This window comes from Dendrobates tinctorius, unplaced genomic scaffold (assembly GCF_039654945.1).
Source record: "Dendrobates tinctorius isolate UK_male_01 unplaced genomic scaffold, ASM3965494v1 ptg000265l, whole genome shotgun sequence".
Taxonomy (NCBI): Eukaryota; Metazoa; Chordata; class Amphibia; order Anura; family Dendrobatidae; genus Dendrobates; species Dendrobates tinctorius.
In genome coordinates this window covers 16,686,428-16,713,511 of record NW_027361932.1, presented here as the reverse complement: position 1 = coordinate 16,713,511, position 27,084 = coordinate 16,686,428, and the positions used below count along the sequence as shown (strand labels likewise).

The 27,084-nt window shown below is 41.9% G+C and overlaps 1 protein-coding gene across 1 annotated transcript in view; it reads right to left on the bottom strand.

Moving 5' to 3' along the window:
- Positions 1–12,429: 12,429 nt before the first annotated feature.
- The window catches only part of LOC141069528 (solute carrier family 2, facilitated glucose transporter member 11-like), a 94,203-nt gene continuing 79,548 nt past the window's right edge, over positions 12,430–27,084 (bottom strand). Inside the window, exons 6-12 of the mRNA XM_073559168.1 lie at positions 23,162–23,310; positions 22,881–23,068; positions 22,656–22,766; positions 20,188–20,289; positions 19,421–19,496; positions 19,118–19,245; positions 12,430–16,804 (exon numbers count right to left, since the gene is read on the bottom strand). Coding sequence (XP_073415269.1) covers positions 16,604–16,804; positions 19,118–19,245; positions 19,421–19,496; positions 20,188–20,289; positions 22,656–22,766; positions 22,881–23,068; positions 23,162–23,310 — 955 coding nt within the window. The 3' untranslated portion in view covers positions 12,430–16,603. The remainder of the gene's footprint in view (positions 16,805–19,117; positions 19,246–19,420; positions 19,497–20,187; positions 20,290–22,655; positions 22,767–22,880; positions 23,069–23,161; positions 23,311–27,084) is intronic.

Here is a 27,084-nt window from a genome sequence, read left to right as displayed (position 1 = left end):
AGATCAGTTTAGGACGATGATGCAGCAGGAAATCTGAGCTTCAGGTTAATGAGGATTTCTAGCGAACCTCATGCAGTCACTTCTTGCCAGGTTCACTCTGTAACTTCTGGCTTTTCATTAGCTGCCAACTTCAGAATGATTGCCACTTTAACCTTTTGTGTAAAACACAAATGTAAAGGATTCAGAAAAGAGTAATTGTTGAGAGTTAGCAACAGATAGGATCCAATTTCTGTTTTAAATAGAGCGCAATAAAAAAGTCCCATTGTCTTAACAAAGAGAGTTAAGGTCCCCATACACATTAAACTAATGACGGTTGACCCTGCCAAAATCGATTGTTCAGGCAACTCTCTAATGTGTAGGAGGGCGCCAGCAAACCGATTTTCAAGGAATATGTCAATTGGGTATGTGAAATTTAGGCTGAGATTTCTGTTGGAGGTTTTCTCACAAAGAACACAGGAGAACTCGGCCGAGCGATTTGAATTCTTATCTACTGTGTTATTAAGCTACGTGGCTTTATATCTGACTATATATCACTTCTGGTATTTATGTGTGATAACATTGTTATTGCATATAAGGTGTAGTTTTGCCTATAAGCTGAATTTACACTTTAGTGGGAATGAGCGCTCTGACTCTTGATTCATGATAATCTTTCAGTGTAAACAGGCTGCCGATCAACCGGTGAATGAGCAAAACACTCATTCATCAAATGAAAATATTTTTAGTGGGGTTGTCCGGTCTTAAGACCCCGTCACACATAGCGAGATCGTTAGCGAGATCGCTGAAACGTCACAGGTTTTGTGAATCAACAGCGCCCTCGCCAGCGATCTCGCTACTTGTGACACATAACGGCGACCGGCCCCCGCTACGATATTGCTGATCATGCTGGAATGTCCTAGACCATTTTTTGATCTTTGGCGTCCCATTGGCCAGCATGCATCGCTGTGTTTGATGTCATAACAACGACGAGCGACCTCGTTGAAGCACGCCTATCGAGGTCTGAGTCGTCAGAATAGCTGCTGTGTGACAAGGTCCCAATGACCGCCGAGGTCATTATACGGATCACGGTATCATTGCTGTGTCGTTGAGTAGATCTGCCTGTTTGATAGCTTACTAGCGACCATGTAGCGACGTACCAGTGATCCTTACCAGATCGTATAGTTGTCGGGATCGCTGGAGCGTCGCTATATGTAACGGGAACCTTAAGCAACAAGTCTGTAGTCACTATATGTGGGTATCTATGTGACTTCAGATTTGTGAATCCTCACAAGGCGCATAGCGAAAGCTGTCAGGATTCTCGGGAGCGATGAGCGTACGGCCTCGCTCAATACAAGTGTATTGCTTGATGCCTAAAACAGCCTACTCTGAATGTGGCTGGGAGTATGCAAAGCGCATACTGATGGTATATTAATGTCCACTCCTGGCACTGGAGAATCCTGACAGCAAGCAGTGTGAATGCTGTGAGGATTCACAAGTCTGCAGTTACATAGAGGTGATGTCACTGTCAAGCAATACATGCTGTCCAAACTGTGTTAAGGGCATGTACTATAAGAGGGACAGTGTGTGGGTCATATTTTGTGCAGGGAACACGATGAAGAGCAAAAATTTATTCACGGGCACAGCGTAGGGAAGATATTTTTATTCAGGACCATTATAATAACTCTGATATTTTAAGGTTATCGTGTGGGGATATGCTGCACAAGACCAGAGAAGATAGAAGTCTGCAGAGACGAGCTGTGGCTGTGACAAGTCATCATGGATTCTAGAAAAGATGATGAAAAGAAAGAGAACAACTCCAGAGAAGTCATCTATATGGTACCTTAATGTTAATGTTTTTTGTGATACTGACTATGCCTCATCAGCACTGTGGTTCTTGTATGGTCCGCAGTCTGATGATGACTGATAGCAACAACTCCCAGTATCTCCTTACCATTGTTAAGGATGTACTGGAAGTTGTAGGTTCATGTGGTACAAATGTATATGTTTTAACCCCTTCACCCCCAAGGGTGGTTTGCACGTTCATGACCGGGCCAATTTTTACAATTCTGACCACTGTACCTTTATGAGGTCATAACTCTGGAACGCTTCCATGGATCCCGGTGATTCTGACATTATTTTCTCGTGACATATTGTACTTCATGTTAGTGGTAAAATTTCATTCAAATAACTTGTGTTTATTTGTGAAAAAAACGGAAATTTGGCAAAAATTTTAGAAATTTCGCAATTTTCCAACTTTGAATTTTTATGCCCTTAAATCACAGAGATACGGCACACAAAAAACGTGATAACTAACATTTCCCACATGTTTACTTTACATCAGCACAATTTTGGAACCAAAATTTTTTTTTGTTAGGAAGTTATAAGGGTTAAAAATTGACCAGCGATTTCTCATTTTTACAGCACCATTTTATTTTTACGGACCACATCACATTTGAAGCCACTTTGAGGGGTCTATATGATAGAAAATACCCAAAAGTGACACCATTCTAAAAACTGCACCCCTTAAGGTGCTCAAAACCACATTCAAGAAGTTTATTAACCCTTTAGGTGCGTCACAGGAATTTTTTTGAATATTTAAAAAAAAATGAACATCTAACTTTTTTTCACAAAAAAAATACTTCAGGTTCAATTTTTTTTATTTTACCAAGAGTAACAGGAGAAATTGGACAGCAAAAGTTATTGTGCAATTTGTCCTGAGTACGCTGATACCTGATTTGTGGGGGGGAACGACTGTTTCGGCGCATGGCAGAGCTCAAAATGGAAGGAGCGCCGTTTGACTTTTTCAATGCAAAATTGGCTGGAATTCAGATCAGACGCCATGTCACGTTTGGAGAGTCCCTGATGTACCTAAACAGTGGAAACCCCCCACAAGTGACCCCATTTTGGAAACTAGACCCCCCAAGGAACTTATCTAGATATGTGGTGAGAACTTTGAACCCACAAGGGCTTTACAGAAGTTTATAACGTACAGCGGTACAATTAAAAAATCATATTTTTTCCACAAAAATGATCTTTTCACCCCAATTTTTATTTTCCCAAGGGTAACAGGACCCTAAAAGTTATTGTGCAATTTGTCCTGAGTACGCTGATACCCCACATGTGGGGGTAAACCACTATTTGGGAGCATGGCAGAGCTCGGAAGGGAAGCAGCGCCATTTGACGTTTTTGGCTGGAATTGAGATCGGACACCATGTCGCGATTGGAAAACCCCTGATGTACCAAAACAGTGGAAACCCCCCCACAAATGACACCATTTTGGAAACTTGACCCCCTAAGGAACTTATCTAGATGTGTGGTGAGCACTTTGAACCCCCCAGTGCTTCACAGAAGTTTATAACGCCCGGGCGTGAAAATAAAAAATTCGTATTTTTTCCACAAACATGATCTTTTAGTCACCATTTTTTTATTTTCCCAAGGGTAACAGGAGAAATTGGACCCCAAATGTTGTTGTCCAATTTGTCCTGAGTATGCTGATACCCCATATGTGGGAGAAAACTACTGTATGGACACACGTCGGGGCTCGGAAGGGAAGTAGTGACGTTTTGGAATGCAGACATTGATGGAATGGTCTGCGGGTGTCATGTTGCCTTTGGAGAGCCCCTAATGTACCTAAACAGTGGAAACCCCCCACAAATTACCCCATTTTGAAAACTAGACCCCCTAAGGAACTTATCTAGATGTGAGGTGAGCACTTTGAACCCCCAAGGGCTTCACAGAAGTTTATAATGCCAGGGCATGAAAATAAAAAAAATCGTATTTTTTCCACAAACATGATCAATTAGTCCCCAATTTTTTTATTTTCCCAAGGGTAACAGGAGAAATTGAACCCCCAAAGTTGTTGTCCAATTTGTCCTGAGTACGCTGACGTCCCATATGTGGGAGAAAACGACTGTATGGACACACGTCGGAGCTCGGAAGGGAAGCAGTGACGTTTTGGAATGCAGACTTTGAGGGAATGTTCTGCGGGTGTCATGTTGCCTTTGGAGAGCCCCTAATGTACCTAAACAGTGGAAACCCCCCACAAATGACACCATTTTGGAAACGAGACCCCCCTAAGGAACTTATCTAGATGTGTGGTGAGCACTTTGAACGCCCAAGGGCTTCACAGAAGTTTATAATGCCCGGGCATGAAAATAAAAAAATCGTATTTTTTCCACAAACATGATCAATTAGTCCCCAATTTTTTCATTTTCCCAAGGGTAACAGGAGAAATTGGACCCCAAAAGTTGTTGTCCAATTTGTCATGAGTACGCTGACACCCCATATGTGGGAGAAAACTACTGTATGGACACACGTCGGGGCTCGGAAGGGAAGCAGTGACGTTTTGGAATGCAGACTCTGATGGAATGGTCTGCGGGTGTCATGTGCGTTTGGAGAGCCCCTGATGTACCTAAACTATTGAAACTCCCCACAAGTGACCCCATTTTGGACACTAGACCCCCCACGGAACTTATCTAGATGTGTGGTGAGCACTTTGAACCCCCAATTGCCTCACAGAAGTTTATAATGCTCGGACGTGAAAATAAAAAAATCATTTTTTTCCACAAAAATGATATTTTTGCCCCCAATTTTTTATTTTCCTAAGGGTAACAGGAGAAATTGGACCCCAAAAATTGTTTTGCAATTTGTCCTGAGTAGGCTGATACCCTACATGTGGGGGTAAAACACTGTTTGGGTGCATGGCAGAGCTTGGAAGGGAAGGAGCACCATTTGACTTTTTCAACTCAGAATTGACTGGAATTGAGATCAGACGCAATGTTGCATTTGGAGAGCCCCTGATATGCCCAAACAGTGGAAACCCCCAATTCTAACTCCAACCCGAACCCCAACACACCCCTAACCATAATCTCAGCCCTAACCCTAACCCTAGCCCTAGCCCTAACCCTAACCCTACCCCTAACCCTAGCCCTAACCCTAGCCCTAATGGAAAAATGGAAATAAATACATTTTTTTTATTTTATTATTTTTCCCTAACTAAGGGGGTGATAACGGGGGGTTTGATTTACTATTTATGGTGGTTTTTATGTTTGGCAGCTGTCGCACGCTAAAAGACGCTTTTTATTGTAAAAATAGTTTTTGCATCACCACATATTGAGAGCTATAATTTTTCCGTATTTTGACCCACCGAGTCATGTGAGGTCTTATTTTTTGCGGGACGAGTTGACATTTTTATTGGTACCATTTTCGGGCATGTGACATTTTTTGATCGGTTTTTATTCCGATTTTTGGGACGCAGAATGAACAAAAACCAGCGTTTCATGAATTTCTTTTGGGGGAATGTGTTTACACCGTTCCGCGTGCGGTAAAATTGATAAAGCGGTTTTATTCTTCGGGTCAGTACGGTTACAGCGATACCTCATTTAGGTCTTTTTTTATGTTTTGTCGGTTTTATGCAATGAAAACTATTTTATATAAAAAATAATTATTTTTGCATCGCTTTATTCTGCGAGCTATAACTTTTTTATTTTTTCGCTGATGATGCTGTGTGGCAGCTCGTTTTTTGCGGAACAAGATGACGTTTTCAGCGGTACCATGGATATTTATATTTGTCTTTTTGATCGCGCGTTATTACACTTTTTGTTTGGTGGTATGATAATAAATCATTATTTTTTGCTTCGTTTTTTATTTTTATTTTTTAAGGGGTTCGCTAAAGGGGTTAACTAATGGGACAGTTTTATAGGGCGGGTCGTTACGGACGCGGCGATACCTAATATGTGTACTTTTATTGTTTTGGTTTTTTTTATTTCCAAAAAATGGATTTATTTGGGGGAATTTTTTTTTTTTTTTCTAATTTATTTGGCGATTTTTTAAAATTTATTTTAACACTTTTTTTTTTTTATTTAACTTTATTAAATAGTCCCAGGTGGGACATCACTGTCCTGTGACAGATCGCTGATCTGTCACATCACAGATCACTGTGACAGATCAGCGATCTGTCACAGGCAGTGCAGAAGGCTTCCTCATGCCTGCGCTTTGCAGGCACTGAGGAAGCCAGCTTCCTGCAGGCCCCCGAAGGCCCCCGTCGCCATCTTGGATTCGGGGGCCTGCAGGAAAGGAGCCCCCCGCAGCAGCGCTGCACATTGCGCTGCCGTGGGGGGCTCAGGGAAGCACGAAGGGAGCCCCCTCCCTGCCGATGCTTCCCTTTAACCCCCGGTACACCGCAATCGTGTTTGATAGCGGTGTGCAAGGGGTTAACATGTCGGGGGCGGTCCGTGACCGCCCCTGACACATTGTGCCGGGTGTCAGCTGTGATAATCAGCTGACACCCGGCCGCGATCAGCGGCGCTCACCACGTGGGCGCCGCTGATCGCGGTAGACGTACTATCCCGTCCATGGGCATAGGGGCCCGGGTCCCATGGACGGGATAGTACGTCAGATGTCAGAAAGGGGTTAACCTTGCATTATAATTGATGTACATGGTGGTTCTGGTGCTGAATTAATGTACTGATAGTGGTTCTAGTGATGTATTCCTGTACTGATGGAAGTTCTTATGATGTATTCTTGTACTGATACGGGTTTTGATGCTGTGTTTCTGTACTGATGAAGGTTATATGGATATATACAGTATCTGTACTGGCGTGATCTATGGCCATTCAGTGCAATAGATGCCCGTTTATATGAGGTAAATAAGTGCTGGATTCATTGTCTTTCTAGATCACTTGGCTAATTATGTATGTCTTTTAGGATAGCTATCCATGTTGATAAACATTTATATAGTGATACTGAAACTGTAGGCACAATACTTCACTGAATCTTCTTCACTGATTTTGCTATTGGTTGATTAATTTACCAAAAGGACAGCTTTACATTTATGGTTAATTTTTGAACGGACTCCTGCTGGGAATTTTGTTATTATAAAATTGATTTTAACATAAATTAATAAAAATTATTAATTTTAATGTAGTTTTTGCTGGGTCTCTTCTATTCGGCTACAATATGATATAAGTCCGATAGCCCCCTCTTTTTTGATTTGTATCATGAAGTGCCAGTATATTTAATGTATGGACTAATTTTGATGTATTGACCACATTATGGGTGTCAGGTCCGAGCATTCCCACAAGGAATCTGACCCCCTTAGACTAACATTTCTTCTGCGGTGTTGCTATCAGTGTGTCAAGAGTGGGAGAAGAGGGTTGCATTGACAATCCAACACAGTGGGCAGCACTTTGAACACATTTTATAAGTGGTCATAAACTTGTAAATAACTCTTGAAAGAATAAAGTTATTTCCACTAACTACTTACCACAAAAGTGAAAACTTGCCATAAGGCAAACTACTATCTAATGTGTATGGTCAAATTATCTGATATTTATATTCTATTATCAGTTGCCTTATTTGTGTTGTGCCCTGTCCTCTAATCTGTTCCTCCCAATATTGGTGATTGTTGTTCACATAAAATTGATTTATGATTACGGTAAATTTCAGATTAAAGGGGCTTTGTGAGCCGGAATAGTCGGGTGTATGACTGTAACAATGAGACTGATTAACAAGCCCGATATGTAATGGGCAAGAAAATGTAGAAAATAAAAGCCATGTTATTTCACAATCTGAATGAAAATTTCATTCTTTTTTTTGCTCAGCTTACAGTACGATAAAATCTATCTGATATTGAATAAAAAATACAAATTGGTGCAAAAATAGCTTTAGAAAGTAAAACAAACCACAGCAATAATATATGATTTAGACTTACCTTTACCTTGCCAAGCATGAAGTTCCTTATCTCGTCAGAAAGAAAAAACTAACTTGTTACTGGGGTTTTCTCTAGCATTTAATGCTAGGCCTTGGCTCCCCCTCCTTTTGGTTTAAAGGGTCAACCCCCCCCCCCTAAAAACAACCCTGTGCCTTTGTGAACACGTTGTTAGCTGCATTTCACAAAACTAAGTGGAAACCATGCTTTGACCAGCATAAACACAATTTACATCTTCTAATAGATTCGTTTCCATACCTTTTCTGATGGTGTAAACCAGATTCTGTGAATGAGAAGAATGGGGCACTAGGCTTTTCAGATTTAAATACTATTGCTTACTAGAGTACATTTGGGGGCATCTTATATGGACATGTTATATATACACTCTCACACAATCAGGTCGTCAAATGAGGAATTCAAGAGAACACCAAATCCAAATAGAATTTCTAGAAAGATGGGTCTTACACAACTTAATATACATGAGTATACATACAGAGAAATAATTTTATCACATATAATGTCCTATATATTTTTGAACCCTTAATTCAATGGGCTATATCCCCTCAAAATACAATAATAATCACAAAAAAATGGGCTCCTATAGAATAGGCAACACTCAAGGGATACTAATAAAAGAGTATTTTTTATTGAAAAATTTTTCTAAAAAACAAGTAAAAAGAAATAGTACTGAAAATACAAAAATCAGGGGCATAATACCATAGAGTACCAACAGTGCAAAAAAGCCTATACTAAACAGCAAGCTCATAAGCAGAAAAGTTGATGATTAAATCCGCTACGCCAATAGCACAATACATATATGGTACATAAAGAACAAAATAGAGCCAACACTACAGATGTGGGGTTATGTAAAACAAATGCCCGTATTCTTGAATAAAATGCTTAAGTGCTCATAATGTAAACTTTGAAATGAACATAGCTATTAAGCTTTATCATAACAATGTGCTTGTAGAAGGGATAAAATAATCCCTATATAAAGTGCATGACGGTATAAACATTCTTATAACATATTAGAAAGGCTGAAGGCCATTACCAGTATAATGCACGTGGAAGTCCTGGCGTCCCTGCTGCCCCGACGTGCGTTTCGCTATCCTTCTTAGGGAGGCGTGTCAGGGTAGGGGGCACGTCAGGTATAAATACATCTAAGACGTGTTGTGATAGTACTGTGAACAGTGGGTGGATTAAAACAACCAATAAACGTATGTGTCTGAAGTGAAATTACATCAGCGGCTGCGGCTGGATGTGATGTGAAGAACAAATGCAGTATACAATGAAATACAACGTTGCATGCGCCGGTAAGCAGAAAGTGAATCAGCGGCCTCAGCTGGATGTGACCTAGGTACCTAATGTAGTGTACAATGAGGTGAAACGGCGCATGTGCCGACACGACAGGCCCTGACATAACATAACGGGCTGAATCAGTGTGCTGTGGAGGATAACGGCGCACACGCCAGCTGATTCGACCGTGTTGCCAATGGAGAGTGAATACTGCGGTCACAAGGTCCTAATAGGATGTCACTAAATGACGTAACCTACAAGACTCATAAATGACCGCAGATAGCACCCCAAACAGGTCCGCAGCCAATGAATGCGCACAACTCCACCAGCCAGTGAAACCACCAAGGGTGACACCATGTAGTTACAAAGTACATGAATAACAACAATAAGGTGACAACCAATATTAACGCCCCTATAAAATATTAAAGCAATAAAAAAGGGAATATCCCTATTATAATGGAATCTCATACATAAAAAGACTGAAGAAAACATTTACAAATAACAAATAACTAATGCACATAATAATACAATCACACATGAAATATCAGACTAAGGAATATAAGATTTTCCTTTCGGTCCAAAAGCTCTTCATTGTGACATATAATGCCATAGGAGATGCCTCAAGGTCTGGTGCTTCCATAGAAGTCCGAATGAGAAGCAATATAATGGTGTAATCCAGAATTCCAGCATAATCATCATAATGCAGGACCAAAATCCTCAATCACGACATACAAGGACTAAAGAAAACAAACAAGACAAATTAAAACAAATCCTATCATATAAAATGCAAATATGTCTTGTAAAGGACTATTCACAAATAACCCCCTACCCTTATTACTGCAATGCTCAATTTAATACACTTAAATACACTGTAGATATATTACTATTTAAACAAAAAATGGACTAATGTATCTACCCGCAAAAAACATCCCCAAAGAAACCTACAGATAATACAAAAGATTTATAGGAAAGCCCCAAAACCGAAGTTTTCATTAAGGCCTTGTGGTACCAGGGTGCCCAGTCTATAAATCCACTGGCATTCTTTTTTGGCTAGCCTCTTGTTGATGTCACCTCCTCTAATACCTAGGTCAACCACATCAATCCCTCTGACCACGAGTAGGTGTGGATTGCTGTGGTGGAACTTTCTGAAATGACGGGGTAGTGTTTTTAACAAAGTAATGTCCTGTATAGTTATAGCTTTCTCGATATCGTGACAATGTTCACATACCCTGATTTTCAGTTTCCTACTTGTTAACCCTATATAAATCTTTTTACAAGGGCATTCAGCAAAGTATATTACCCCTTTACTAGAGCAGGTGATATGAGCTCTAATTTCAAAACTCCTGGTATTATCGTGGTTGTGGAAGGTATGGCATTTTTTCATGTTGGCACAACCCTTGCAGAGAGAATCCATTTTTGCCATGAAATTGTTTATCCCTACTTCTTTTGGGTTCATACGTGCTATGAGTAAGAATATCACGAAGATTAGGGGCACGTCTCGATACCATTGAAGGTTGTGTGGGCAAGATGTTTTTCAAAGAATGATCTGTAAACAAAATTTACCAATGTTTCTGAATAATGTCCTTATGATCATACCAATTATTAGAAAAATTTGTGATAAATCTTACCTGATTGTCTTCCAAAACACTGGGCCTAGCTGATAGATTTTTATGCAGTAATTGATCCCGAGATGTATTTTTAGCTCGGATATAGCCTCTGTTTATGCTCCTGCGGCTATAGCCCCTCTCTTGAAAACGTTCTTTTAGTTTCCTGGACTGAATCTCAAACTGGTGATCATCCGAACAGATCCTTCTGACCCGCAGAAATTGGCCGATTGGAATGCCATTAATGGTGGACTCGAGGTGGGAAGAAGACGCGTGTAGAAGCGAATTAGTTGCAGTAGGTCGGTAGACAGTTGTGCTTAAATGGCCATCGTGCTGCACTGAAATTGGTAAGTCAAGAAATTCAATACTTCTGCCTGACTTGTAAGGGCCCCGTCACGCATAGCGACTCACCAGCGATCCCAACAGCGATATCAACGTGTTAGGATCGCTGGTGAGTCGCTACGAGTACATGATCGCTGGTGAGCTGTCAAACAGATAGCTTCACCAGCGATCAGGACCAGTGACGCCGAGCGCGCGGCGTCGCTGTGTACTTTAGTTACCAGCACGCTGATGCAGGGAGCTGGTAACTAAGGTACACAGAGGGTTTCTAAGGGACGTAAAGTAAAAAAAAAGTATTGAAAGTCATGACTCTGAAATATGTCAGTAATTAGAAAGCAATTCTGCCACTTTGTGAAAAATAATATCAGATGCTTCAACTGATGGCCTATAAAAAGGTGTCTCATTACAAAGGTGCCACACAGGAAACATCTCATGATGGGTAAAACCAATGAGCTGTCTCAAGACCGTTGCAACCTTATAGTTGCAAAACAAACAGATGGCATTGGTTACAGAAGAATTTCTGAACTACTGTGGCTCCAGTGAGCATTGTTGGGGCCATAATTTGGAAGTGGAAAGAACATAATCTATTTATATAATTGCCTTGTAATGCTTTCATTACCTGTTCTGTCCAGATGTCAACATATCCCAGAATTCCAAGCGGAAGAAGTTCACCGACCGTCATATTGGGACACCCAAGTGATGGTTCTATCAATATGGAAACTGCTGCTGGTACCAACCTATTGCGCACTACCACCATTGTAACACTGTTGCACCACACACACTCACACTCTCACATTCACACACTCAGACTCCCATTCACACTCAAACTCACACACTCACTCTCACACACACTCACACTCTCACTCACAGTCATACAGTCACTCACACAGCCTTTTGCCAGATACCACCAGTGGAATACCGTCGCACTGCGCCTGCGCAAATTCCATGCAGGAGCAGTGAATCATTCGGCTTATCCCGGCGGCAGATGCGTGACGTGTCTACAGGCTGGCGAAGCCGGTCACATTAAAGGGGTTTTCCCACGAAAAAAAACTTCAACATCCTTGACCTGTATGCATGCTCACCACACCAAAATAACACCTGAGAGGTGTAAGAAGCTTGCTGATGGTTATAGGGAGCGATTGATTGCAGTTATTTATTCCAAAGGGCGTGCCACCAAATATTAATATGAGAGTACCAACAATTTTGTCCGGCCCATTTTTGGTGTTTTGTGTGAAATTATGTCCAATTTGCATTTTTTTCTTTGTTTTTTTTTGTTGTTGTTACAATACACACAAAGGAAACAAACATGGGTAAAACAAAACATGTGCAATTGTAATAATTTTCTGGGAGAAATACTTTGTTTTCTGGAACAATTTAAAGGGTGCAAAGGGTGCAAACACTGACTGTAAGTACCATTGCTACTAGAAAACGTTTGTGAACATGTTGTATGTTACACACAAGTCCAAATATGCCACATATGTATAGAAATAAACAGGAAAGACACACTCTTGATAAAATATTATTTTATTTGCATTTGTAGGATTGTTTATAGCCTTATATAGGAGGCCATGCAGCAAACTAAATAAACTAAAAGTGCAAAACAATGGAATAGTTCTCTTTTTTGGCAAACCTTGCATGTAAGTACCTACTTTGATCTATCTAGAGAGCAAGTCATAGTATAATTTGTACAAAAAAATCCAGAATTTGCATTGCGTATAATCCAAAGGAACTGTTTGCTATTTACTACATGCTGTTCTAGTTTTCTCATTGTTTTAATTGTTTAGCCCCGAATATTTGACAAGGCCATAATGGCCAATGTGTCAGATAAAAAGGAGACCTGTTGTCCACACAAATGTTCAGTAGCACATTATCATTCACAATCCCCCTGTTGTTCATCCTCAGAGAAAGTGCTAATTATTTCAATAAATTGTGCCATAAGACACATCTTGTCCTTCAGATTGGGTTGGGGGGGGGGTCCAAATTGTCATGGTAAGTAGTACACAAAATTTAGTACCCCAGGCTTTTTATCTTTCACTGTTCCATAACAATTGCTTTTCTTAATTCAATAGTGGAATTACATTTGACCATGCAAAGGAGACATAGAAATAATAACATACTTGTCATAAAAATAGATGCAGAACAATTCATAAATACTTTACAATTACTGCATTTTTCTAATATAGCATCTCCATGTATATCACAAGGGACAACAATATCGCTGCTGCATTGGGAGAAAAAAAAATAGCGTGGTGTGTCAACTACTCCATAAAAAGTGGTACAAAGCAACGATGGAACAATTTCTCATCTCCAGAGAATCAGCAGGAAGGCTTTGTTCACATTATGTGAAGGCTCCAGCATATACAATCGTATAGCCATTCAGTGCATGCGATGCCCACTATCCCAATTCCTACACTAGATACTGTTTTTACGTGATGGCACCACTGTATAAGGTTTTTTTTTCATATGGACTGACAGGCGGCACTAAGCGATTGCTGATCGATAAACCTTTGCCGATCATCGGTTGTTTAATAGCCTGTTTACACAGGCAAACCGCAACAAACAATGCACAATTAGCGATCTATAATAGATTGCTCAGTGCCCATTGGCTGCCATAATTCATGAACCCTGTTTATACAGGAAAATGCAATGCCCAGAACAATGATCCTACACAAAAGATCATTTTGGCAGAATGTGACGTATCAACAGACAACCCTGGCACAATAACACCACTAAAAAGCTTCGGCAAGAGTCCAGGATTGCAGAGCGGCGCTGGAAGAAAACAAATTCACAAGATGACTTCACCACATTCAAACAGGCAACACTCGATTTCAAATATGCCCTCACCTCTGCTAAACAGGCCTACTTCACAACCCTCGTATCTTCCCTATCTTACAACCCAAAAGTTATTCAAAACTTTTAACTCCCTCCTCCGCCCACCACTGCCTCCTCCAACCTCCCTCATCTCTGCCGAGGACTTTGCTACACACTTCAAAAACAAGATTGACCAAACAAGGCAAGTCTTCATCACTCAACCACCACAACCCCTTTGTATAGCAGACCAATGCCCAAACCCCATAACCTCACTCTCCAACATCACTGAAGGGGAGCTTAATCGCCTCTTTTCCAAATCGCACCTCACAACCTGTGCACTTGACCCCATCCCACCTCCTCCCCAACCTCACCACCACACTTATCCCATCCCTAACCCACCACTTCAACCTATCACTAACGTCCAGTACCTTCCCTTCTGCTTTCAAGCATGCCACAATCACGCCTATCCTTAAAAAGCCAACCTTCGACCCAACCGCCATGTCCAGCTATCGCCCAATATCATTGCTTCCATTCGCTTCCAAACTCCTAGAACAGCATGTCCACGCTGAACTTTCCTCCCACCTATCATCTAACTTGCTCTTTGACAATCTACAATCTGGTTTCCCCCCCATCACTCCACTGAGACAGCCCTGACCAAAATTACTAACGACCTACTTACAGCCAAATCAAATGGACATTACTCTATACTCCTGCTTCTAGACCTGTCCGCTGCATTTGACACAGTTGACCACTGCCTCCTACTACAGATCCTCTCCTCCTTCGGCATCAAAGGCCTTGCCCTATTCTGGATCTCCTCATACCTTTCCAACCACACATTCAGCGTCTCCCACTCCCACACCACCTCCTCATCCCACCCTCTCTGATGGAGTCCCTCAAGGCTCTGTCTTAGGACCCCTACTCTTCTCAATCTATACACTTGGTCTGGGGCAACTCATAAAGTCCCACGGATTCCACTACCACCTTTATGCCGATGACACTCAGATCTACCTCTCTGGCCCAGACGTCACCTCTCTGTTGTCCAGAATCCCAGAGTGTCTATCAGCCATATCCTCCTTCTTCTCCTCTCGCTTCCTCAAACTCAATGTAGACAAATCTGAACTCATCATCTTTCCTCCATCTCACAGATCTTCTTTACCCGACCTAGCTACAACAATTAATGACATCACACTTTCCCCAGTACCAGAAGTCCGCTGCCTCGGAGTAACCTTTGACTCTGCCCTGTCCTTCAAACCGCACATCCAAGCTCTTTCAACCTCCTGTCACCTCCAGCTCAAAAATATTTCCAGAATCCGTCCTTTCCTCAACCCTCAATCTACTAAAATGCTTGTGCATGCCCTCATCATTTCCCGCCTCGACTACTGCAACATCCTTTTCTGTGGTCTCCCTGCTAACACCCTCGCACCTCTCCAGTCCATCCCTAACTCTGCCGCCCAACTAATTCATCTCTCTCCTCGCTACTCCTCCGCTTCTCCCCTCTGCAAATCTCTTCACTGGCTCCCATTCCCTCAGGGTATCCAGTTCAAATGACTAATTCTGACCTACAAGGCCATCTATAACCTGTCTCCCCCATATGTCTTTCAACTAATCTCCCGATACCTTCCCTCAAGTAATCTCCGGTCCTCCCAAGACCTCCTTCTCTCCTACACACTTATTCGCTCCTCACCCAACCGCCTCCAAGACTTCTCCCGAATAGTCCCTATTCTCTGGAATTCTTTGCCCCAACAAGTCCGACTATCAACCACATTTGGATCCTTCAGACAGAACCTGAAAACCCACCTCTTCAAGAAAGCCTACAGCCTGCAATGACCCCGCTACCTCCTTCTCTCTCACCACTACCGGTGATATCACCTCAACCAACACCGGAACTGCTGCAACCCACCAACCTACTGTCTCCTTCCCCACCATCCTGTAGCATGTAAGCCCGAAAGGGCAGGGTCCTCTCTCCACTCTGTATCAGTCTGTCATTGTTAGTTTGTTTACTGTAAGTGATATCTGTAATTTGTATGTAACCCCCTTCTCATGTACAGCACCATGGAATCAATGGTGCTATATAAATAAATAATAAATAATAATTTTATCTGATGAACGAGGGTTTATTGGGTGGCCAGCAGCCTGCTTACATGGAAAGACTATAGTGAAATAGCGTTCTTAAGAAGGTTTGTTCATGATTATTTTTCAGGCCACGTTCACACTATCAGTATTTGGTCAGTATTTTACCTCAGTATTTGTAAGCCAAAATTAGGAGTGGGTGATAAATCCAGAAGTGGTGACGTGTTTCTATTATAATTTTCCTCTGATTGTCCCACTCCTGGTTTTGGCTTATAAACACTGAGGTAAAATACTGACCAAATACTGAACGTGTGAGTGTGGCCTTAGTGTAAATGTAGCTAAAGAAAAAGCAGTCTACAGCCCCCCATGCACATTAGATTAAGGTCATTGGTGTCTGGCAGCAGCATCAGACATGGGGGAGTAGGTACAGTGTATGGTCACTTTATTGGCCTGCGTCAGGAGACTGGAGAGACATGCGGCTTTCCTGACTCATACACCAAACCTACACACGTGGTGAACAATTACTGGCAGGTTCTGTATTCAAGTATTATACATGCAGCTGATTTTTTTAGCAGCTTTTTAATGTAGAAACATTACTGAGGTAATTTTCTTAAGGAGTGGACAGATGTACTTTTTAGCAAAGTCCAAGAGCAGGCAGAAATGGGAAGACATCTCATAAAGGAATTTTATATTTGTCATTTGAATTCCTGCTCTGAACTGAAGAATCCAACTTTGCTGCATGTAAAGTGAGAAGGACAGAATTTCTGTGCATCCATGACAATGCATAGTATTCCTTCTTTCACAGACTGGTGGATTTGATCTCCTGAGGTCCAAGCCAGCCATTTTCTTCTCTACGTGGTCTAGCTCTCCGAGCCGTAAATTCTTCAGTGATTTCTAAAACACTTTTTCCTTTGGTCTCTGGGAGGAAGAATCCAATATATAAAGTGGTGCTGACGCAGACCACCAGAAATGGCATAAAGCAAAAATGGCGAAGTCCTTGCTGAAACAGAAGAAAAACATTGAGTATATTGTAATAATTTGCTGTGAAGACCTGAAATGAAAACCTAAGGTAATATCAAAGGATAGTTCTATATGGTTTCTGTACACAGGCCAAACAAGTGAAAACATTTTAATTTGTAGGAAAAATGCATGTGCAATATGTGAAGCAACCCTTAGTAGAAGTGAGTGGATCAATCCACAGAGGATCGACTGCAAGTCCAATTGTCTGAAACTTTAAACTCTCTCTGATTTGATTTATGAAGAATGTACCCTCCGGTGTTAAAAAGAAAAGGCCGGTATCATATCACACACTGCAGAAGACTCAGAAAGTGGGCTAATGATATATGTTCCCATCCCATCCTGGTATATATGTCGTTCATCCTGGTATGAATGTTTCTCAACCTGGCCCCGTCCTGGTATACATATAACCCATCCTGGTATATGTCCCTTATCATGGGCCATATCCTGATACATATCCCCCCATCCTTGTAGATTTCTCCCATTCTGCCGTTGTTCTTTAATGTGTAGAAAAAATAAACTATTATACTCACCAGGGGTGACATAGCTGTTATGGGGCCTCATAGCATAAGTATAATGTCCTCCAAATAGTATAATGCATCCCATAGTCCTCATTTTAATATACTGCACAGCCCATAGTCATCCATGTAGTATAATGTACAGCCCATAGTCATCCATAGTAGTATAATGCACCCCCATAGTCTTCCATATAGTATAATGCGCCCCCCATAGTCCTCCATATAGTATCATGCATCCTATAGTGCTCCATATAGTCTGCTGCGACCATGGTAGTTATGTCCCTGGCTCATTTGCATATAATATAGTCACGGCAGTTTGCATCTGTTCACACTTGCTTCATTCTTAGTGCCCCGTCACACATAGCGATCTCGATGGCGAGATCGCTGCTGAGTCACAAGTTTTGTGATACAACAGTGATCTCACAAGCGAGATCGCTGTGTGTGACAGCGATCAGCGACCGGCCCCCCTGCCGGTATCGCTGATCGCTGTAGGAAACCGCTGGACATTTCTTTTGTCGCTGGTCTCCCGCTGGCCAGCACGCATCGCTGCGTGTGACAGGCGGGAGACCAGCAATCTGCTGGTAACTAACGTACACATCGGGTATTCAAGGGACGTGCGTCCCTTGGATACCCGATGTGTACGTTTGTTACCAGCTCCTTGCATCAGCGCGCTGGTAACTAACGAGCACAGCGACGCCGCGTGCTCGGCGTCGCTGTGCTGATCGCTGGTGAAGCTGTGTGTGACAGCTCACCAGCAATCACATAGCAACTCACCAGCGATCCTTACACGTTGATATCGTTGTCGGGATCGCTGGTGAGTCGCTATGTGTGACTCCAGCTTTAGTAGGCGCTGTGTTACTGTAGAAAAAGTATCTATAAATTGTCTAGATAGAAAGACAGAGATGGGATTTTACTACAAGCATTTTGGTTACAAGTATTCAGGTTGTAGCGCGTGCACAGGCTGATGAACACTCCCATCAGCGGCTCCTGCTCTCGCTGTTATTAGAGGCAGCAGGTGTCGGCTGATGGAAGCAGTAGTTCCATCGGGCGACACCAGTGACCGGAGGTAAACGTTATACCTCCAATCACAGCTGAGCTCTCACGCTGTCATTTGACATTGTGGGAACCGCGTCTCTCTGACCGTAGTGGATTTTACCGCTGATCAGAAGCAGTGTTTGCCGCATTGTCATGCACATGACAGCGCGACAAACATCCAGTGTTCGGGCAGCCAAACCCGAACAGTAACACGGACTTACTGGAGAAGATTGTGTTCGGTGTCCATGCCTGAACAGTAGGTGTTTGGTATGGATGATGAACTTTACTGTTCAGGTTCGCCCTTCTCTAGTGATGGAGGCTCTGGTTCCCCTGAGATGGATGACATGGATACAGTCTCCCCACTAAATTACCCTTACTATGCCCTCTCCCGTCTACCCCTACCATGCTACTTTACCCACTGATGCTTCCTGAGATTGAAGGCTGATGTGTGGATCGAGGAGCACCAACTGGATTCTAGTAACATGTCTGACGAGTAAACAATCAGACATATCGCTGGAGGGTTGAGACTGCCTAAATTTTGATATTTGCGTTGTTTCCCCAATTTTTTGTATCAGTATGCACAAATCACCTGACCTACTGTATTTAGGTTACAATACAACTTTTGTACTGAATGTAAAGTCTTCCATTCTCACCCGATTTTTTGGCACAATGTCTAATTTACCTTTTGTTTGTTTAGAAGTAAAACTCATTTCAATTAGAAGAAGTGAACAGTTTGCACTCACCACAATAAAAGGAAAGGCTAAGCCCACCACAAAGAGTGTTAGCCACATGATGGAGCCACAGATCATGTACGCAGCAGGACGGGCCATCTGGTCAAATATCTCAGCCGGCATTAACCCAGTAACTCCAGCTGTTAGTTTATCAAGAAAAAGAAAATATATAACAGCAATGAAACTCTATGGGAATATTCCATCATTGACACAAACTACAATACGTAAAGGAGACGTATGGGTTCTATGCCTAAATATGTGCCCGGTAGGACATTTGTCTTCCATATTATGTAAGTTCAGTAGTACTATGCTTACCTGGACCAATTCCAAAGCTCAGGATATAGGCAAAAATACAGACCATGCTGAGATACGGCATCCATATAATGTGTTCCTAGTAAACAGGAAACCTTTGTTTAGGCTGAATGAGGTTAAATATTCAGTTTCAATGAATATCAGTATACTTCAGCCAGGCCGACCGCTTTTGATATGCACAGAACAATCAGTAATACCTGGATCTGTGCGCATAGGCTGCCATCGTTCTCGGCAGCACATTTTTACACATGTGCTGCCGAGAAATGATCATTTTTCAGCAAGCCAAAAGATCACAACCAAGAGAAACGCTGATTTGTTGGGTGATTGGCAGTATGAATGACACGATAGAGTTTTCTTAGTCGTGTACCATTAGCAAACTCTGCTGTATTTTTGCACAAGTGGCTTAAACGTGAGGCTAGCACAGCACGACTTGGTAGTCTATACAGCTCATTTTACCCTGATGTGCACCATAATATAATGTAATGGATGTCAGAACTCTGGACTATGCTTGGATAGAGTATTATATAATGAGGCACCATATTTTCCAATAACACAGCTTAAGAGAATAAATCCTAGTCTGTAATGTTTCAGGCACAGGGATATTTGTGATTGGCTATCTTACACTTAAAGGCAAAAACAGAATTAATTTGAAAATTGATTTCTGGTTCTTAGGTATGAGAATAATTGTAAAAAAAAAATCTAATAGCTTTCCACTATACTTCTTCTCATCATAATCACCGATTGTTTAAAAAATCGAAAAATGGTTGTACCTGCTGAGATAAGGCCACCATAAAAACTACTGCCCACACAGACATCAAGCTGTACCCTCCCATCACCAGCACACGACGTCCAACTCGATCAATCACTAAAGTCTGGAAGATAAGACAATGTGCATTGGTCCTTGTAAGACATTTTTTTAAAAAACAAGTTCAAAAATATACAGTGGATACTTTTGTTGGTTTTTTTACTCAAATAATATTTGTGGCTACAAAACAGTTTTTAAAAAAAAAAAAAAAATGGGCACTGTTTGCCTTTTACAGCCTCTGCCTTGCACTGTCTATTGCTGAATGCAGAATGAGTTAACTGAGAATCCGTCAGTAAGCTCACTTTGACGGGAAAGTTTGTAAGGCTAGGTTTATATGACCATACTAAAACTTGGGCTAGGCATGCCTGCAAATTGTGACCATGACTAGCTCTGAGTGCATACTGCAGAATGAGTTAACTGAGAATCCGTCAGTAAGCTCATTGTGACGGCAAAGTTTGTAAGGCTAGGTTTATATGACCATACTAAAACTTGGGCTAGGCATGCCTGCAAATTGTGAACATGACTAGCTCTGAGTGCATACTATCGACACGTAAAGATTGTTTTAGTACTTGTTTTTCTCCAAAACTTACAATTCTTAATTTTTTTTAATTTTTTTTTAGAAATCTTCATTATGCCATTTCATTTATATTCCTTCTCATAATGCATGAATTAGGCTTGTGCCATGGAACCATTGGTGGCACAAGGCCCTAGCAATGTTGCACCGCTGCACTACATCTAATGATTGTCAATGTGGCCATGCAAAGTAATGCAACAGCAACACAGCTGTCACCAAAAATCCAACCCTGCTGGATTTCTGGACTCAGGTGTCACGCGATATGACCATTGCAGACTTTGACTTACTTTTGACCTTTTTACACTTTGTTTTCTTTTAAATCTACTCTGTCACCAGTTTTTATAGTGAGAAAAACTGAGGGCACTACTATTATAATAGGATCGCCGACTACACACTTGGTGTGAACAAGGCCTAGACAAAAGAAGTGTGCATGGTAGTCAGGATCACAATATTTTGCTAAATAGTCGAAAAATCTTTAGTCTTAAAACAGATAAAGACATACATGATAAAAACATTTAAAAAGCCAAAAAGACTTTTATATAGCAGCCGTGACCGCACGCGTATCGCCACCAGATGTGGCTTCCTCAGGGGTAATGGTGGACAACCATATCACAGCTGCTGTGTACAGGTCCCAGTTTGTATTATTGTGTGTTAGTCATTTTTTGACTTTTCACCCTGGATTCTTTTCTAGTGCATTTGGATTTATTGGATCTACATGTGTACTACTAATAAGGTCATGTTTTGATAATTTTGCTATTTCTTTATGCTTGGGAACATCACACGGTATTTCCTTTATTGGATTAGTCCATTGTCATCTCTTTCCAGGCTTTTCACATTAATATACATTTTCTTAGGTCCACATTGGAGGAGGGGTATTTTTTTCCTTAGGCCGTGGTCACACTTGCGAGTGTGATGCGAGAAGCTCTCACATCAATACCCGGCACTGCCGCCAGCATTCGGGACCGGAGTGTGCGGCTACGTGTATTTCTATGCACACTCCGCTCCGAGTGCAGGCGGCAGTGTCGGGCATTGATGCGCGAGCTTCTCACATCACACTCACAAGTGTGACCGCGGCCTTACATGGATACACCCATGGTTGTATACAAGTCTTTTTGGTTTTTAAATGTTTTTATCATGTATGTCTGTTTTGTGAATAAAGATTTTTTTTATTATTTAACAAAATATTGTGATCCTGACTACCGTGCACACTTCTTTTGTCTAGTCCACCGTCACCAGTGTTTTGTTACCCCATCTGAGAACAGCACGATTTAAGACAAGACCCAGATTCCTGTGATGCATCACTGACTGGGCTGCTTGCTGCAGTTTTGACTAAAAATTATTTTATCTACCAGCTCCCTGAATGTTGAGCTCTGTTTTAACTCTGACCACACCACTGATTGGCAGCTTTATGTGTACACTGAGCACAGGCAGAAAGCTATCAATCAGTGGTGGAGGACTGCATGACAATAGTCCTCTAGAGATAATCTCCTGCTGATAAAAATGTTATCAGAATTATTACATCAGCTCAGTAAGTGACACAACGTAGGAATCAGGTTCTCTGCCCCTACATTATTCTACTCTCAGAATACATAGCAAATACCTGATTCCCTTACAAGTGGAATCATAATATTAAAAAAAGTTGTCAATAGATGACAAATTGCTGGCATTTTGTACGAATGTATTGGTTGTGCAACTTATCTGAGACATGCGATAGGTGTGTAGTCCCAGTCTACAACATGTAGACAGTATGTGTTCCTGACAGTGACCAAGAAGAAAGGAGGAATGGTAACAGAAGAGGAGCAATATATCTTGCTGGAGAGCTGACCTCTCCACCAGAACAGCAGCAGACCACTACTCACACACGTGATGGAAGTGAGAAGCTCACAACTCCCTGTGCCAATCACAATATACTGAATCTTCTCCGAAGAGATCCCAGCTGCTTGGAATATATAGGATGCGTAGAAATACATCTGGGGAGACAAAAGGTGTAATATCTAGAAGTGATGGTAATGTGGTGAAAGACTAAGTGAAAGCCTGAAAGGGAATATATGCATGTAATAACGGCAGGTGGTGTGGTGTCTCACCGAGTCATTACCACAGAGTTGCATGGCACTGCTGAGAACCACTATGGTAAGAAGCTGCCGTCTAAGGGATGGCTCCCGTATCAGCTCACAGAGGCTCTTTGGTTTCTGTCCTTGTATAGCTGTCTGCTCCGCCATCATCTCTTCCACCTCACTACTAAAGTCACAGTTCCCACGAAGCCGACGTAACGCTGGACACAATGACAAGTTCAGAAAACAAGACACCAGAGTTATGAAGAATCACAAGTATGTAGAGTTTCACTAGTAATTGAGAAGATCCTTACCAACGACACAGGAATCTTTGTCCTTCAGATCTATTAACAAATATCGGGGGCTTTCAGGAACCCAAGGAAGGACCATCAGCTGTAGGATGCCTGGAACCACATTGCTAGCGAGAAGCAGAGGCCACACCTGCTCACTGCCCAGTATCTCCCTACAATGAGAAACAAAACTTAAGAGAAACACATTTGATATGCTAACCTTGTGGCTTCCTACAGGTGCTTCTCATTAAATTAGAATACTATCAAAAAGTCAATTTATTTCAGCACCTGTATGTACCCTCATACATGACAACAGAAATGAACACTGGCGCTCCTACTTCCTTATCCAACTGTGAGGTTTAGCTGCTGGTAGAGAGACAGGTTCTGTGTGGTGACACGTCAAGGAAAATAGGTAAGGACGTAAAAACACTATCGCGCAAAAAAAAAATATATATACTGTATAAAGATCGTCCCAAAAAAGACCAATATGTAAAGTAAAGGATACGAATATGCACAAATAACCCTGATTAATCCCATAAGTACACTGCCCCCGAGTGAGACCTGCTCAGAATAAATATTCAGACTATGCCTGATAAAGATATGCACATTATGTATGGAGTCTCTTTAATTACCTTTACACAATCCCAGTGTCGGATGAACCCTGTAATAAAAGCTGGTATCAAACAAGAAGTACGCGCATTGTTGGTGACGCAGTTGTAATTGTCTTGTGATCCAATAAAGAACAGCAAAGCAATAACAGAAAGTCCTGCAATTCAAATGGATGCGACATGGCAATGGTTCCAGGTCCTTAAATTGATATCTGAAAGGTTAACTTACTTGGAAAACCATTCTTAAAGATGTCCCGACATAAGTGGCTGTTGGGATAAAAATTGTTTTTCCATGATGTGTTGTGGGAGCGTCCTCCCGTCTCTCTCTTGTATTGTCATCCCTATGTGCAGAGTACTCCAGACGGTAGCGTTACTGGATCTACAGTGGGGAAAATAAGTATTTGATACACTGCAAGTTTTCCCCATCTACAAAGAATGGAAATGTCTGTAATTTTTATCGAAGGTACACTACAACTGTGAGAAACAGAATCTTAACTAAAAAAAAAAATCAGATTGCATTATTTTTACATAATTCATCTGCATTTTATTGCATGATATAAGTATTTCATACAATGGAAAAACAGAACTTAATATTTTGTACTGAAACCTTTGTTTGCAATTACAGAGATCAGACGTTTCCTGTAGTTCTTGGTCAAGTTTGCACACACTGCAGCAGGGATTTTGGCCCATTCCTCCATACAGATCTTTTAGGTTTCGGGGCTGTCGTTGGGCAACATTGAGTTTCAACTCTCTCCAATGATTTTCTATTGTGTTCAGGTCTGAAGACTGGCTAGGCCACTCCAGGACCTTGAAATGCTTCTTACGAAGCCACTCCTCAGTTGCCATGGCTGTATGTTTTGGGTCATTGCTATGCTGGAAGTCTCAGCCAAGACCCATCTTCAATGCTCTTACTATGGGAAGGAGTTTGTTGACAAAAATCTTTTGATACTTGACCCCATCCATCCTCCCTTCAATATGGTGCAGCAGTCCTGTCCCCTTTTCAGAAAAGCACCCTCAAAGTATGATTTTTTTTTCCTCCACCATGCTTCACGGTTGGGACGGTGTTCTTGGGGTTTTACTCATCAAACTTCTTTATCCAAACACAGCGAGGATTTTAATACATGACAAGGTAGTGTGTTACTAACAGTAATGTTTAAAACTGTGGTCCCAGCTTTCTTCAGGCCATTGACCGGGTCCTCCAGTGTAGTTCTGGGCTGAATCCTGACCTTTCTCAGCATCATCCTTACCCCACAAAGCGAGATCTTGAATGGAGCCCCAGACCGAGGAAAATTGACAGTCATCTTCCATTTTCTAATAATTGTGCCAACATGCTGCTTGCCTATTGTCCTGTAGCTCATCCCAGCCTTACGCAGGTCTACAATTTTGTCCCCGATGTCCTTAGACAGCTCTTTGGTCTTGGCCATGGTGGAGAGGTTGGAGAGTGACTAATTGAGTGTGTGGATAGGTGTCTTTTAAACAGGTAACTGGTACAAACAGGTGCAATAAATACAAGTAACAAGTGCAGAGTAGGAGGGCTTCTTAAAGAAAAACTTGCTGATTGGAAGGTGGTCAAATACTTATTTCATGCAATAAAATGCAATTTAATTATCAAAAATCATACAATGTTATTTTCTGTTTTTTTATTTAAGATTCTATCTCTCATAGTTGAAGTGTACCTACAATAAAAATTACAGACCTCTCCATTCTTTGTAGGTGGGAAAACTTGCAAAATCAGCAGTGCATCAAATACTTATTTTCCCCACTGTATGTTGCACGTGTCCATCACAATTGGTACCTGCTGACAGGACTGGTTTTAGACAAAGAAGAAGAGGATGAATGAACTCATGGAGATCAACATCCGACACTGCGGAGACACCATCACGTGTTTCTCAACGCAGTGATTCTAGAGCACTGCCCCCATCCCTTATGGGAAATGTGCAAAACATGCAAAACAGAAGCCGCGGAGACACCATCACGTGTTTCTCAACGCAAGCAATGACCAGCCAGGTCTTTGTCCGGGAAGAAACAACCACGGGAAGGGCAGTCTCCAATGAAGGAAACCACCTATGCCAAAACATGGTATCCATCCACATACAGCTGTTTCGGGGTATTGCCCCTCATCAGTGTGGAGTAGGAAACTGGCTGGTAAAGGGAATATGCAAAACATGCAAAATTCCACACTGATGAGGGGCAATACCCCGAAACAGCTGTATGTGGATGGATACCATGTTTTGGCATAGGTGGTTTCCTTCATTGGAGACTGCCCTTCCCGTGGTTGTTTCTTCCCGGACAAAGACCTGGCTGGTCATTGCTTGCGTTGAGAAACACGTGATGGTGTCTCCGCGGCTTCTGTTTTGCATGTTTTGCATATTTCCCATAAGGGATGGGGGCAGTGCTCTAGAATCACTGCGTTGAGAAACACGTGATGGTGTCTCCGCAGTGTCGGATGTTGATCTCCATGAGTTCATTCATCCTCTTCTTCATAGTCTTTTTACTAGGCATTGCTCCTACCAGCCAGTTTCCTACTCCACACTGATGAGGGGCAATACCCCGAAACAGCTGTATGTGGATGGATACCATGTTTTGGCATAGGTGGTTTCCTTCATTGGAGACTGCCCTTCCCGTGGTTGTTTCTTCCCGGACAAAGACCTGGCTGGTCATTGCTTGCGTTGAGAAACACGTGATGGTGTCTCCGCGGCTTCTGTTTTGCTGGTTTTAGACAAAGTTGGGCCCTTGTCAACGGTTAAAAGTGAATCCCCAAATGCTAACATATTGCACCATCACACAGAACCATTTAGGTGCATTTAGACAAACTGATTTCAGACCTTTAAATAAACGTGGTCAACTGTTAAAGCCATCAGGAGCTTCCGTATCGGCCTTTTCTCACAGGCTGATGAAGAATGATTGGGGTAGATTGTTCATTAACAGGCAATTCTGTCCCCATACATATCCTGTTATGGACGGCATATACACTGCTGCTGAGAACAATGCTCCTGATTCATTAGGACTGGCATTGTGCTCACCAGTTTTAATGACTGGGGCCGCTGGAGTAAGATGCGCTAAATTCATTCAAAGGCACACACCACTTAATAAATTAGAAATCTTACAAGTGTCGTGCGCCAATGACAGAAATGAAGCTCTAGCACTGGAGTACATTTCTGGAGTAAGTATTGGCACTACAGTAGGGTCACATTCATGAATTTTTCTGGTGGGCATTGTCTCGCCCCACCCATGCGCTGCCAATAATGGCATATGGCCAGGACTGGTGTGAAAACACAAAAAGCTGCAATATTTTTATGCAACTTCTGAGCCACACAAGAAACTGGCGACTTAATAATG